The 16,599-nt window shown below is 39.2% G+C and overlaps 1 protein-coding gene across 1 annotated transcript; it reads right to left on the bottom strand.

The window, feature by feature from the left end:
• Nucleotides 1-177: 177 nt before the first annotated feature.
• mbpa (myelin basic protein a) lies at nucleotides 178-7,884 on the bottom strand. The gene is made up of 6 exons (XM_080442161.1): nucleotides 7,657-7,884; nucleotides 5,052-5,144; nucleotides 4,675-4,707; nucleotides 4,268-4,288; nucleotides 2,220-2,300; nucleotides 178-1,564 (listed from the first exon to the last, which is right to left on the bottom strand). Exons 1-6 carry the CDS (start codon nucleotides 7,762-7,764, stop codon nucleotides 1,514-1,516), a joined length of 387 nt encoding a protein of 128 aa, XP_080298287.1. The 5' UTR covers nucleotides 7,765-7,884; the 3' UTR covers nucleotides 178-1,513.
• Between the last annotated feature and the right edge of the window lie 8,715 nt (nucleotides 7,885-16,599).

Genomic DNA, 16,599 nt, shown 5'->3' with positions numbered 1-16,599 from the left:
TTATTCATTGGTTTGTGCCTTGTGATTTGTATAGTTAAAACATGCTTGATTTTTTAAATAAGAATATCTTGTGCTACATTAGAATGGATGGAAACTAGGATATTTGTTGTAGCTTTGGACTAGGCATTGTAACATTTGGTTATCAGAGACCTTTTACACTTTAAAATCCAAGAAGACAAAATGTGAATTTGTTTTTTATTTCAAGCCAGGATCATCATTACAAAACGTAGGTATACACAGTGCCACCAGATGTCAGCAACCTCAAGCAAACATTGGCATTTTAATGATTTTATTGAACACTTAATTACAGTGAACATACACATAGTCCATGTACAAAAGAAGAGCGGCAGTATCATTAATTATGCACAAATGAAGTTGAAAAGAAAATGTTTACAAACATCACACTGTCCTTCAGTGTCCTGAAACCACCTTGCCATTACCACTATGACCTTTGAGCTACTTACCATCTGACCTTCTGAGTACCTTCTGTTAATAGTTATCTAAATAAAATGTGAATGTCATTAGAACAAAGAATTAACACATTAATATACGAAGACGTTTCTATAAATGTGATAATGCAATAAATGTTGATATAAAAAGAAAACAGACCACATTTTTAAGGCTTTTTTTCCCAATTGTGTAACAGTGCATGCTGAAAGGGCATTTTATTCACTTGAATAGCACAATGCTAAACATGTTCATGTATTAAAGGGAAGGCAGGCAAACCAAATGCCAAACGTGTTAAGTAAAAGAATATTAGTCTCCATTTACCATTTATGTGCAAGTTTCCAGTTGAATCTTCAAATGCATCACACAACCACATACTTTACACACAATAACATTTACTCACACAACACATACAGTACAACAACCACTAATACTCAGACACACACACAACACATAAAGGTGTGGGACGAGGTTTGTCACTGCTGTTCCTGAAAGCAGGAAGCCATATAAAGCATACATCATGTACAAAATGCAGACAACAGGGATACAAAAACAAACAGTTTCCATGAATACACCTTGAACGCCAGACAGACGCTAGACATTAGCACCATCAGACCAATGTTCAGGAATGGGTGATGTGATACAGTAGCTCATTGAGCAACGTTTTACAGTAGGATGTTTTGCTCTTATAAATACATATGCAATATGTTTACTTCATTACCAAACCTCAAAGCATTACAAAGCCAAGTATATAGAGATGTACATAAAACTAACCCTCCCCCCTCAGTGACATACATTCCAATAGACTGGATAATCAGGTGCCTATGATATTGACCATATTCACATGGCGGCCATATTGCTCTTATGTCATACCCGGGTGTGATGAAAGAGCTAATCGGTCATCATGTGAATAGGGTCAGTTGTGTCACTGTCTAAAAACAAAGGAGCGTGATGTTAGTTGGTTAACATATCTTGGTGTTGTGAGTCCACTGAACGCAGATCTTTGCCATTTTCTTCATCCTGCCCCGTCTCATTTGGATCTGTGGTTGGTTCCTCTGTGGAGGGCTCAAAAGATGGTGCTCCAGCGTTTGGGGGGTGGACGGGACTTGGCGTCTCCCTGGGAAAAGATATAGAAGTAAGAGCATCAGTTGACTGACAGATCCAATGTCTGCCTTCTGCAACTAAACATGGTGTCCGTGCAAGAGGAATCTCGGATGCTGAATTTTCAGCGCAAACAATGTTGCAACTTGTTGACTTTTGTTTTGGTAATAATTTCTGATTGTCAACTATTTCACATTGGTAGGGATTCAAAAAGATCAATACTGAAGATGAGGCCATTAAAACAGCTGAGGTAGATTAAGTACACAGAAATAATACAATATGAAATGTATTGCAAACTTAATGCTTACAGAACAAGCCTGAGTTTTCAATTTGCATGATGTGATTTTTACATGTTCAAATGTTGCACAGGAGCTTGTTAGTTTCTTATTATTATGGTGGAATGTAAAAGCATGATAATGCATAACAAATGGAAAAGAAGGAGCCGGTATCAACTATGTATGAATGGCAAAACGTAGCTGGCATAAAATAATGAGAAATCATACTAGTATGAACACCGCACAAGCTACTACTCACTGATCTCTGTTGATAGCATCACTGTTGTATTGAGGCAAACAGAAACAAAACACAGTGTTTACCAGGTATATTCTGTACTCGGGGAAAGAGTTCTATCATTTGGTTGCAACATGGAGATGAACATTAGGTGAGCTCACCAGGTTGAAGATTCGGGAGAGTGTGCTTTGGTCTCTGCGACGTCTGAGGGGTGACTTGGTACTCTCAGCCTTTGGTGTGGCCTATGAAAAGATGTTTTATAAGTACAGATGGAGACAGGCTTGACCTGAAACAGGACCTGGAGCCATGTTGATGATGTTTGTTTTTGATAGCCTTTATTTAAACTGGAGGTTAATCAAACCATTCAGACTGTAGAATAAAGTAAAGAGTTTTTGTGTAAACTATGCTGCACCGAGGTAGGTTGAAGATAGTCATGAAAAAGGGAGCCAGTGTTCAAATATTGACTGTCTGTCTTCTTAGCTCTAAGGCATTTTGCATGTTGGTTCTGAAGGGATTGACAACATGCATATTTGCAGTGATTCTTTACTTAGACTCCTATTAAATGGGGCACAAATTACCAAATGTTTCAGAGCGATTAAGCTACTGCAGGAGTTTTTTCACATTGGGTTCCACTGACATAATCTATCATGGTCAAGTAAAAAATAAAAATAAAAATCCAGAAACAATGCTTTATAAGACTTATTAAAGTAGCCTTTTTTTCAGACTAATATCATACTGTGTATTTGTAGAAATTGCCATTGAGCCAAGGAAAACATGGTTTCCCACCCCCCTCAAGTATGACCTGTGAGCAAAATGGCTAAAATGGCTAAATGGCTACCGTGTACATGGCCAATAATGGATTATGTAAGTGGAACCAAATGTGAAGAAAAAACACTGGGGTTATCCTTTAAGGTCAGGCATACAGCATTTTAAACGTTCTATTGCACAGTGTTCACAACACCAGTCAGGAGTGGAAAGAATTACTGTGTTCTGATGAAAACCACACTCTGCAAATAGTTTTTTTTTGGTTGTTGCTGTTGTTTTTAGAACGCTTATCTTCTCATTTTCACATAAAAATGTGAAATGAGCAGATTCAGATGCATAACGACGACCTTTAAGGGAGAGAGAATGGATTACAAACACATAGCTCAAGAACAATGGGACACACAGGATGCAAGAGAGGATCACTGTCAGATCTCTGACACATACAGCAGGATGGTTCACTCTGGACAAATCACAAATGGGAAGAAATGGCAAGGAGCCAAAACAGGTGGATTAGTGAGTCATCTTCTCCACAGGGGGGAAAGAGAGGTGACAGTAATCCAGAAAGTAGAGAGCGGACAGGTAGAGGAGATGGAGGACATTGATGCAGGCCAAGAGTTCCTGAGAGAGAATTTTATTTTTACCAGCGGCGGCTCATAAATAGTCGAGCAGTTTCAAAGTCATCCAGAAGCAGTGAGTCGCTCTGGATTGAAGCAAAAGGGGGAAGGGGAATTGAAATATTATGTAGTAAATAAGCCTGTTGTTCTGTATATCTAATTATAATTTAATGAATAACATTAAGACTGAATCAATTAATAATGGATCATTCAACCAATTAATCAAGCATGCACTGTGTAGGGCTGCCGATATATAACTAGTTTTGCTTGTCAGTTTATAATAAATATTATTCAAAGGGATACTATTTGTATGTAGGCTATATATAGATTTATTTTGTGTGTGTGTGTGTGTGTGTGTGTGTGTTGTGTGTGTGTGTGTGTGTGTGTGTGTGTGTGTGTGTGTGTGTGTGTGTGTGTGTGTGTGTGTGTGTGTGTGTGTGTGTGTGTGTGTGTGTGTGTGTGTGTGTGTGTGTGTGTGTGTGTGTGTGTGTGTGTGTGTGTGTACACATACACTGTATATGGTAGACACACTACACAGTAAAATCCTCAGCTCTAATTGATCAATTTGTAACTCTAACTAAATTGAGTCAGGATTGTATATATACCTTTACAGGCAGTATTTGTATTTGAGGAAAGAAAACACAGGAGAAGGCAGACAGAACAAAGCAGTGGCATCAAAAGAAGACATAGTTTAGGCAAGACAAAGACTGGACCAACACGTCACGAAGGTGCTCTGAAGAGAAGACACCAGTGAATTCTGGTTACACACAGAGCTGTGAAGGCAGCAATAGGATTTAGTTCAATTTGAGAGTGAAGACTGAATGACATACCAAGCCCAAGGCATCCCTCCACTGGACATGAAAGAGAAAGGGAACAGCAAACATGATGTTCCATGGAATGGGTACTAGCTCTGTCTCTGCCTCTTTGCAATTTGAAAATGTGTAGCAACACCACTTCCAAGAAGCATTTTCTAGGCATTATGTGGCAACATAATGGCATGTTATATGGAGAAGTACCTGCTGTAATGAAACACTGATCATGTAACATATTGCTGTTGTGGATGCGCGGAGTAAATTCAAATAACAAAGGATTGATATGCTTAACATCTGATCTGCATGCACTGAAGGACTGGCAGACTAATAATACTGTCTATCCATCAAAGGCCTTGCCCTATATCTCTGAAACTTAACCTCCGTACTACTTAATGATGAACCAAACATTCTGAAAATGCACTCACCCTGGACTTAGGAGAGGGGTTTGGAGAGGAAACCTGAGAAACAGGACAATGACATCAGTGTGACTGCTTTCTAATATACAGCAGACTTAACTCTGAAATCCAAATCACTTTATGGTTACGATTCTGATTGGAGGGTGGATTCAAACATTATCAGTATGTAAATGAGACAGAGCAGTACTTTGCTCTGCTTGAAAGAGACAGTTACAAGATTTTCAATCCCAAGAAGTAAACTAAAATGAAAGAGTTGATACCAGCCATAGACAGTGGTGTAACACATGTCATTAAGTAACCATGATGGTTGACAAAGAGCAAAATGCGGTATTTTTTTGATTTACGTGAATGGCAAGAGGCAGGCAAAACAATGGTTGGATACTCACAATGCTCCTGAAGAACTGCACAACAGCATTTTCAGCAGGCTTGCGACGGGCAGAGCCTGTTTGGGGTGAGGCGGCAAGACCCCGGAATGATCCCTGAAAGACATGGTACAAGGTTTTGTGTGGTTGTTCCCGTTGTACTGTGTCATGTCACCTTGACGTGCCTATTTTGAAATTACGTTTTTAAAACATGGCATCATTGTATTTGCACTTGAGCTGTTGGTCCCTCAGGTGTAGTAGTATAACTTTAGTACAGAAACGAAGGCATCTATGCATGTTATATTTATTGGTACCAAAATATCTTATTTAAACAAATATAAATCTGCTTAAATCGGGACACCACATATTGGGCACCGGAATTTGTAATGAAGTCTGCCCATAATATTGAGGAAACCTTAAAACATATCTTAATACTGTACATCTTCTAATTTGGTTCCTTGTGTCAACAGCAAAATGCCTTTGAAGTTGGACTTGTGGACAGACAAATGTGGCATAATTAACATCCATAATAGAGCTGAAAGTTTAAAGCTTAGTTAAGCACATAAGCAAAGATTGTGTATGTAAAACGTGGAAGATACTGGATAGTGGATGCCTGTATTATATGTTTGTGAAAATGAAATCTTTGTATTGCTTCTGTCCAGGGGTGGACAGGGCTCCCTTTAAAAATAGGATTTTTTTATTTTATAGGATTTTAAAACAAAAATGTAATATTTGCAAAATAAGATGATAGAAAATAATCCTTAATTGTCTAAATAACGTCTTAGCGGTCAAATAGTCACAAGTCATTATCAACTTATCGCATTAGTTGATTTAATTGACAGAATTGTGAATTGTGTTTCCCACATACAGTACAATCATGTAGAGAGAGACACAAAGCTTTTCAGGTGCAGTTTTCCATTAGTTTAGACTTCTGAGTACTGAACATTCTAAGGATGATGTAACAATGGCAAACTGCCAAATAATGTTATAGAATGGTAGAATTCTAAGATGAAATTCTTAGAAAAAACATACGCCACAAAATTTTAAATTTAGAGTTTATACAATACTTGTGCTTAGAATTTTCCAATAAATAATGAATTAACCATGACTAAGGCCGCAGCCCTAGAAAATAAAGTAATATTAAGCTACAGTGAACACCAATATTGATAACTGAAATGTTAGAGGGAACGTGGGGGTGAGTGACAGTGGGTGTCATTATGCTTCTCATTCGGGCAACTCTCATCACAGATGCCTTGTTGAGCGAGGACCACAGAATCTCCAGACATCTCTACATTAAAATCTGCATCGGAGCGAGCCTCTCCCTTTACACCCACACACCCATCAGTGCACTGCGAAATCCTGAGTGTTAATTTAACTCTTGAGAGTGTACAAATGGAACCACACGGACCCTAAGGATTCTACTGTGTGCTAACCAGTCCCCCTATTGGGAGGTTCACCACGAGTAGACCATTTGTAGCTCTTACATTATTGAAAACTCTAGATAAAATGTAGAAACAAAACACAACAACGAAACAAATGTAGGGACACATCCTGTACCATGGCATGGAGTAACCCTACAGGGTATTGCTTTTATAAACTGGACAATTAATATCTTGAAGTTAGTGCCAGTCTTTGACATTAACAACACATCCATGTCTCTGAACGACACTCCTTAGGCTATTTCCTATCAGAAATCGCCACTTATGAGAGAAAGTGGCTATTTCTGAAAGCTCACGAGCGCATGCCACATAAATAAGCAGGCTAGTCTTTCCTGCTGCTGGCCCGGGTTTGAATCCAACCAACTGGGTCTCTTTGCTGCATCTCTCATCCACCCTCTCTTTCCTGCCTTTCTTATGACTCAGAAATAAAGAAGAAATTCTGAAAAGCAGTCACTTGATTTCAGAATATCTGGTTAAATAAATGTATTGAACCCTATAAAAAACAATAAAGCATGCTAGTTTGACATAAGGTTGATAAAGGTGATTTCTTTAACTATCTGGAATGGATCATATTCACTGGATAGGAAACTTATTTTTTCAGTGATGTCCTGCCTCATATTAAAAATAAAACATGCACTTTTAGCCAAATTAATTTGTCGGAAAAGCAGCTAAATGATTGCTTCACTAACATTCACAGATATTTTATATCCAGCCAGAAAGCAAGATCCTCTTTTTGGAGGTGAACTGCATTCTCCCCGCAGCCACACCAACTTCTAGCCTGGCATGGCCAGACTAATATCACTGCATAGATATTAGTCTGGAACATCTGTGTGGAACTGCCAACGTTCCACCGAGCAAGGCACTGGCACTAGGCTGCTACTGTACTTGCCGACTGACTTAAAAGACTGCAGTGTTATTGAGCAGCTCCAAGCTGTATGAGTACAATTTCTATCTCATATCGTAAAAACACAACTCTGATGTGTTTGTTGATTAATCAAAGCAATTCCCACTTTGTGACAAAAACCTCGCTTAGCTGAAACATCCCTTTAAGTAAAGATTTAAAAGCCTGAACCATGCCATTAGTAAAGGTTTAAAAACTTGAACTATCCCTGTAGGTGAAGGTTTAAAAACCTGAACCATCCATTTAAGTAAATGTTTCAAACCCATAATACAGTAGAGTAGATGCTCACCTTGCTTCTTTTCTTTTTGTCCCCTCCAGACAAGAGTTTGCTAATCTGATCCATGAGGCCGGGGCTCTTCTTTTTCCTGCCTTGCCCTGAGGTGCTTGCGGTGGACATGCTAGCGGTTGGTTTGGTTGGGTGGGGTTGGCGCTCTGTATCTACCACACACTGGAGTAAGTAGTCCTCTTCCGAGCAATCCAAAGTCCACTAATGCCAAGACCCGTCTGTGCTACTTCAGGGTAGTTCGCTGCAGATCTGACGCAGAGGGGGCTGTCTTTGAAGGTGTCGACCGCTGGCCGCGAGGCATCATGGGAGATGAGGTGGGTCAGGTGGGGAGCGAGGGTTAGGCGGTGGCAGTGGCATCCGTGGTTCTGGCCCGGCTCCAGGCATTCTTTGGACCTTCAGTGCCTGTGGAGTCAGTCACTGCCGCCCTCGATATGGGCCAGCCATTGTTCCTCTCTCCCCATCTGCCTCACCCAGGGCCAGAGGGACAACAAGGGTTGTCTATGAGCCTGAACGAGGACCCTAATGCAAAGCAGGGAACAGTACTGTGAGCCTATTGTTAAAATGGCTCCCGTACATCTTCTTAATTTATTGTATTTAAAATCGAACATACAGGCACCCAAATTAACATATGGAGTGGACTGACGAAACGGGAACTCTCATTGTGTGAAAGGCGTCAATGGCTATGGACATAGTCAGCCCAGCAGCTTTTTGTGGTATTAAAAAGTAATAATAACAAAAAATAACTAATTGATAACTAATGATCAACTTATTTTTTTAGATGCACTCATTTCTCATGTCTCATGTAAATCTCCAGTTTCATGGTGCAACATATTTCAAGTGAACTACAAAGATATTGGTGTGATAAACTGCACTGCAAGTTCACCATGAATGACGCTTTGGTTAAACTCTAAGAGTGACAGTGAGGAAAATCTTGCACATTGCTCTTGCAACCTAACATTGTTTATTGACTCAGCACTATGTATTAAATGATGACGTTCTGCACACATGCATCAGTTTGGCTTGAACTCCACACTCTCTCCGATACTTCTTTTTTTATGTACTGTATAAGGTTTTAACATGGAAGTTTTCCTGCATCTCAAAGTTTTAATTACATTTGCTATTGTGCCACACACATTCACAGTGGTCAAAGTAGCCAGTGAACGAAGTGGAATGTGTTCGAGGTTAAGTTGTGTTAGAAAACACCCATGCCCCGGAATATTAATATTTTGGAACAGATGCCTTTTGTTTTAGTAACTTTGTGAGAAAAGAAAAACAGCTCTGTTCAGTTCAATTGTGGAGGAGGAGGTCTACAGTTGCATCTAAACATATCTTAAATTAAAATGTATTGACAGAGGCATCAAGAGGGGCTGCTTTAAATAGAAGATTAGGTAGAATAATAATACAGTTGCAGCACTGACCGTAACTCTAACCCAAATGTTTTGTTTTTTGTTTTTTGTTTAGAGATCACACAAAAGAAAACTTCAATCTAAGATAAATTCCTTGGAAAGAGAAAGAACAGCATCACATTGTGATCTTGTAGATCCGCTATTTTAGGCAAATGTTCGCCCAGAATAAGGATGCTAGGGTTCATGTGGCTAAAGGGGTGGCTGAGGTTATCTACAGCAGAGTTTACTTGCCCTTCAATATTTGTATTTGTTGGAACATTGGGATTACATCCAATGCCATCGATGGTACTTCCAGAGGTGGGGGTTCTATACCTCTGCATTGTTTCTAGTCACATTATTTTGTATCTGGAATGCATACCCCAACAATAACAACAACAACATAGTTTGCAAAGTTAAGAAAAGTCTACTTTATCATATTTACAGACTATTACTGTATTATGTACAAACATCTTTGATTTGGATTTCATAGTACAGTTAAAAGGCTATTTAAAGCTAGAAACATTCCCAGAACATATTTAATGAACAAAAAGTGAATGAACTATTCCTAGTGCTAGGCAAACTAGGATCTGCCTATACATAAATTAGATACTACGAGTAAGTAATGTATTTACAGCAACAGCTGGGTCCAATAGTATAGCCAGCCACTGCACACCAGCCTTACTGACTCAGTGAAAATATGCCATAGTAATAGTGGAAAAACTTCAGCTATGCTAATAATCCATAGAGTAAAGGGTGAATGGGTGGGTGAATGCCATGCCATCGTCTGTAAATGTGCCTCCTTACTATAGTATGTGGCCTAGATAGAGGTGAAATGTTTGCACGGTTTCAACAATTTCGATCACTCTGCAAGTGTTGCACCATGGAGAGGGGCACTGGGAGAAGGATATATTTGTCTTATAGGGCACGTACACAGTAGTGCATCTGTTATTCCTATAGGGAAGGGACTCAGTCCAAGCGCCCACTGACCTGACAGTGATAGAGAGCAGGAATGCAGAGAGTGGGTCGACCACACTGCATGTGCCCTCGTGTCAGAAGAGCCTTGGCTTTGTTCCTGGGGCCGGAGGGTTGAGAGAGAGGCGCGGTGGAAACAATGGCGGCCATGGATGAGAGCTGTGGGACACAAACATGGGAGACATCCTTGAACCCCGGGTGGAATGTTGATCTAGACCAAGACGCCCACCAAGAGAGGCAGCTGAATATCTGCTACTTCACTGGGCATTGTGAGTGGAGGAACCCACCACTGGAGCTGGCACGGGGAAAGAAAGCCATCCTCTGTTCCATAACATGTGGGGAAAGAGAACGCAGGAGATGGCTTGATTGGACCTGATTAAAGATAGTACAGTACCTGCATACCCAATCAGACAATGGATCTGGAACATTTTTCACTCTCCTACATGCCCTAAAATCTAATCTATACTTTGTAGTACAACTTTGTTGCTCGCCGAAAAAAACTGATCTCCAAGTGAAAAACATGGCACCGATCATCACGTCACATTTGTCACTTGAAGATCAGTTATTCTTCTCAAGCAACACGATTGTTGAAGTAGCCTAATTAGGCCTAATAAAAACCTTGATAGCAGCGCCTTGAAAATACCCTCAGGACACTGACACAAGAGTGCATGATATTGTTAGGAGACTAAACAAATGATAGCATTATACTCCAGTCCGGTACCATGTCCTGCTGCCAAATGTTGATGGAATCACTGGCTTTCTACCACCCAGGCATTTGCATTGACTTGTTTACCAGTTAAATGATCACTCTGAGGGTGCCTTACAGCTCATGCTATTAGATCATACATCTATACAAATGTCAACAGGGAACAATGGCCAATTTTCACTGACTGAATTGCACCACTAGACAAACACTGGGATAAAATAGCTCCTTTTGAAGGAGGCTATTTAAACAAGTGTTATAGCAGCAAAATATCCTGTTTGTTTATTATCTTTAATCAAATCATTTCAATAATGTTTTAAACACAACAAGACAGGTCTAATAACATCGTGGCTCATGTGGATCTCAGACTTCATGTTGACAGCCTGCGATGTCAGTCACCTATGACGTATCTAAGACGTATGATGACTAAAAATGTTGGTTTTCAGTTTGAACCGAGCGCCATTGACTTCCATCATAAAAGTATTTAAAGTGAATACATAAAACATACACGTATATGTAAAGAAGGTTCATGGTGGTACTTATTTGACGTACTGGTGGTGTGCAGAATAAATTTGGCTCTGATCGGTCCAGCAGTTTACGAGATTAGCATTGGCCAAAAAGACAGACAGACAGACAGACAGACAGACAGACAGACAGACAGACAGACAGACAGACAGACAGACAGACAGACAGACAGGCAGACAGGCAGACTGGCAGACTGGCAGACTGGCAGACTGACAGATAGACCCACTTATAGATAGCTAGCCTCCTACAGAGTCTGACGATAACAATTCACATTAAAGCAAAATTTGTTTTAATGTGAGTCCCCGGGTAAATTTGTTAATCTAGCATCAAGTACATATTAATTTGAGGGTCCTTGACATGAAAAAGTAAGAGAAACACTTACAACGTTTTGTAAGAGGAGAAAGGGGGGTAGCATGGGAATGTGTTCTTGGCCTCAGCGTCCATTTGATGTCATCAGTTACTGGTGATGAATAGCTGCTGTCATCAATAGGCTACAATGACAGCAGACGGGGAGGTCATTCAGGGTTACACAGACAACAGAGTAACACAAAAGCTTTACTGGTGGAAGTCAATTAGTGGAGAGCTTCATCAGCGCTTTTATGCCAAATCAATGTCAGTGATTTTATTTCAAAGCAAGAATGTGTGCAGGTTTAGGGGAAATATGCAATAAATTGTGGCAGGTGATGTTATGATTTGTGACATTACGTTATCTAATTTCATGTTATAGTATTTTATGGGATATGGCTGTCCTATTTTCCTTTGTCACAGAAATGTTTTTGTCCTCTCTTTTGTAAGACATGACTCTGAAGGACACAAGCTGTATAAAAATGGGTTTGTCTGTGAGCCTATCTGTAAGTGTGTGTCTGGGGATCATCTCTAAGCCAATGGCGGTTGGATTGGGCAGAATCTTGCCCAATTACGGAGTATCGTCATAGATATGTCATACTAAAGATGACTGTCATCTCAGACTGGCTAAATGAAGTCCGAGATCCACATGTCGTTATTAGACTCTGTCTTGTTTTTATTTAAAGGCATAAGAAAAAAAATTCTGATGTGCTTTTACAGGATGTTTTGTCAAAGGATTGAACTATTCTTGGTTCCCGGGTGGTAATATCATGACTAGACTAGAGTAGACACAAAGTGTACGAAATGATTTGCCACAAAACAATGTTGACTTTTGAGGCAGTTTTTTCCAACCCTCACTGATGCAGCTCAGTAACCAAGAACAGATGCATGTAGGTACACCTCCCGAGTGTGGATGTATGCAATTGAAACAGTAATTAGTACTACTACGTCATATGACCATTTCGCTTAATGAAAACAACCGTTTTTTTTTTTTTTTGCAGTTTAAAATAGAAATGGCGTTTTTTTTTTGTGAATGACGCATCATTGCGCAAAGTACTATTTAGTTGGAGTGCACCTGCTCAAAATAATTTAAACTAAATTAATCATGTTATGATGTTCACTGCACCATGTAAGGATATTGTCTGCGGCTACAAAAATCTGGTGGCACATACTGTACACCTCAAGAATAATAAGAATCTTCTTGATCATATTGAGTTTTAATGCCATACAATTTACAATTTAGGCATTTAGCAGACGCTCTTATCCAGAGAAACTTACAATAGCTTATGGGCCTGGATCTCTGCTCTAAAGTGTCTTGAGACAACTTGTTGTGATTTGGCACTATAATAAATTTGAATTTAATTGAATTAATCACATACATCAAATGCAGAAAGATGTTTAGTGCCTCAGTAAACAAGGATTGCAGGTAAGCCAGGAATCATATAGCATCAGTCTAAACAATACACTGTCCAAATGATAACCTATTATAGAAGCAGTGGTGTAAAGTAACTAAGTACATTTACTCAAGTGCTGCACCTAAGTACAACTTTGAGGTATTTTTACTTTGCTTAGTTTTCAATACTTTTACTTCTACCCCACTACATCTCGGAGGCAAATATTCCACTACAGTTATTAGTTATATAGTTACTAGTTACTTTGTAGATTTTGATTATTTGTATATTATATTTCGGCTATTTGAAAATAGCAGATCTACAAGCTCACAACGCACCGCAATGTGACACATTGAGAGCTTGTAGATCAGCTATTTTCAAAAGATCTTTTATACATTTTGAACTTGTGAAATGGGACATTCTGCACAATGAGTACTTTTACTTTTGGTACTTTAAGTATATTTTGATGCCGATACTTTTGCACTTTTACTCAAGTACATTTTGAATTCCGGACTTGTACTTGTAACAGAGTAAATCTGCATTGCAGTATCGATACTTTTACTTAAGTAAACATGTGAGTACTTTTTCCACCACTGTATAGAAGGAATGCCTCTCTATCTCCCTCTACCGTTGGATTGTAATACTGCATTTATAAGAAAATGCACTTATTTTTTTTGCAGAAACTATAATGAGTGATCATCAGGTACACATTATTGTTTTGCTCAAGGACACTTTGGGACTAGCCTACATCTCGTGCTTTTCACCCCATCGCATAGATGCATCCCTGCACTTTTAGATATTTCCACAGCGTCTGAATTGACATTTAGGCCTATCACATTTTTGCCAGTAGGCCTGTCCTAGTTGTATAGCCTATACTCAGTAACATTTTGAATACGGATATTAGAATAACTTTAGACGCACAAGTTCTTATCAGGCATTCATCTTTCACTTTTTTTCTTTCCTCTCCCACTTTGGCAGCACAACCATCCATTAACATTTTTCAAGTGCATTTCTTATACTTTGTTCAACCTGAACTGAGACCAAATGAGCTAAACCTCTGTATTAGACTAATACACTATTTATTTGTTTCAGTTGCCTGAACTAACAAGCCCACTCCTTTATTGACGACGATGTTGACGACGCTATTATTTTACGCCAGACTAGCTTGCTTAATAAGCATATAGGCTGGCCTGGCTGTATTAAGATGTGTTAGCTATTAGTGGTTTAATTTCAGTGGTGGAAACTAAGTAGCCTACATGTACTCAAGTACTGTACATAAGTACATTTTTTAGGTATTTGTATTTGTACCAATACATTTACTTCTACTCCACTCAGAGGCAAATTGTACTTTTTACTCCACTACTATTTGAAAACTTTAGTTAGCCTACTAGTTTATTATTATTATTATTACAAAACATACATTAACCACTTCAACCCTATGTGCTCACAATGCATTGCAAAGAGACGCATTGTGGGCTTGTAAAAATTTAGATTTGCTATTATCAAAATATTTTTATACAATTTATACATTTGAAAACTTGTGAAATGGGACCTTCTGCATAATGAGTACGTTCTACTTTTGATACTTTAAGTATTTCTGCATTGCAGTATTGATACTTTTACTTAAGTACAAAATGTGAATACCTTTTCCACCACAGTCAGGGACACCACATAGTGATGATACTGCTCCGGTTGCTGACGCTGGGGGGCTCCCTTTGCGTGCGTGAGAGCGTGCGTGTGGTGGGTGGCAGACTGTCTGTGTGTCTGTGCCAAACAGGTGCCAAGCTACCAATCAAGTAGAGGGAGGGGCAGAATTGGAAATCGACAGTGGTGGAAAGAGTACTCTCATTTCAGTACTGCAGTATATAAATACTCTGTTACAAGTAAAAGAAAGGTATTCAAAATTTACTTGAGTAAAAGTACAAAAGTATTGTTATCAAAATGTACTTAAAAGTACCAAAAGTAAAAGCATTTTCCAGCCAGAGTTCAAATGGACAGGTGATTTAGCACTACCTGTGGTCTTTCTGTGCACGTGATTAATTTCAGCACCATGGACAGCTCAGCAGCTGTGACATGAGCTCTCCATGGTCCTGAAATAAATCATACTCCTAAATCAGATATATGACAACTAATATTATTCTCTTTTGGACAGATAGTAGCCTACTTTTTCACTGCCTACAATGTTGCTACCTTTCCCCCCACACGAGCCAATAAATCACTTGAACATACATTTGGCAGCATACTGGAAAAGTTAACCTTATGTTCAAGCTCTGTAGCACTAAAGACAAACGTGCCTATATATCTTTTGGTGACCAGAATCACTTCACAAGGACACAAGGACAAGAAGAGATGCAAATTAAGAAATAACTGGCCTTAAATACAACCACAAATCAACAAATACAAATAAACCACTATCATCTTCACATGCTTTGCTACATGGAGAATTTCTTTCTTTCTTTCTCTCTTTCTTTCTTTCCTGCTGTGTACATCCTAACTCCAAAAGAAGCAAAAAGCTACACATGTCCAGCAGTCTAAGGGCAACAACAGCAAAAGATAATATCAGGTGCTGCTCTCAAGTTACATAGTGTGCATCATCTGTGTCGTCATTTCCAGATGGTTATCTCAACAAATCTCTCAAAATCACATGCATGCATAATGGCAGTACCATTATGTGACCTAATCATTACAGGTAGGTTGCTTACGTTAAATGAATGAATGTCATATGCTGATCATATGAAAATATTCAGCTGTCCATCTTGTGGTTAAATGTGCCATAACGAGCACATCCTCCCCACAACCCCAAAAGTGGATTGAAGATATGGTAGAAATAATGTCATATGAACGGATGTTAGCAAGAGTAAATAATAATGAAGGGGACAAATGGAAATGGGCATGGTACCGCTTTTTTTGCTTATAGTTTAAGCAGGACACAGTGATGATGATGGCTGTTGACTAGGTGTTCTGTTGTGACATTACCTGTGGCTGTTTATTGTTTATGTAAGTACCGGATGCCAGATGATATATGTTTGTGATGTCTTTGTGCACAAGACTTAAAGAAGTAAAAACTTTAATAAAACAAGTGCCATAACGAGGCATACGTCATTTTGATTAAATATATACAGTACAGTGACATAAAATAGCATAAAGCCTCTTCTCCAACCCCGCCATATTCTTCAATAATATGCTTTGAAGCTCTGCTATCATTATATAAAATAGTCTCTCAAAATGCTGGATTTAAATTCATGATGCCCTCGTAACTAGAGGTGGGAGTCAAACCCTGCTGGTTTCAAGTGGCCAATGACTTGGCTCCTTGAGTATAGGCTAATGCAAAGAAGTATGTGCGATCCAAACAAGCAAAAGGGTTTAGAACTGGGAGGCGCCCTGTAAGTCTTGGTGGAATTTAATACGCACAGACTAGTGACGTTGCTTGGAAATACAGGGGGAAGCCTGTAAATAAATTAGCTCCATGCATCCCCTCTCCGAGCACATACACTCATACGAAAGCTGCATGGTTGGATGAACCATTTAAAGCTGCAGATTTGTGCAAAGGCTTGAAGTTTTATATGACGACCTGAAACTTCTTTATATCTTTTAGGTTCCTTACACCACATTACCTGACCAAATA

Source organism: Gymnoscopelus braueri (genome assembly GCF_963280865.1).
Source record: "Gymnoscopelus braueri genome assembly, chromosome: 11".
Classification (NCBI taxonomy): domain Eukaryota; kingdom Metazoa; phylum Chordata; class Actinopteri; order Myctophiformes; family Myctophidae; genus Gymnoscopelus; species Gymnoscopelus braueri.
The sequence above is the reverse complement of the archived record's forward strand: the minus strand, read 5'-3'. Positions and strand labels throughout refer to the sequence as shown.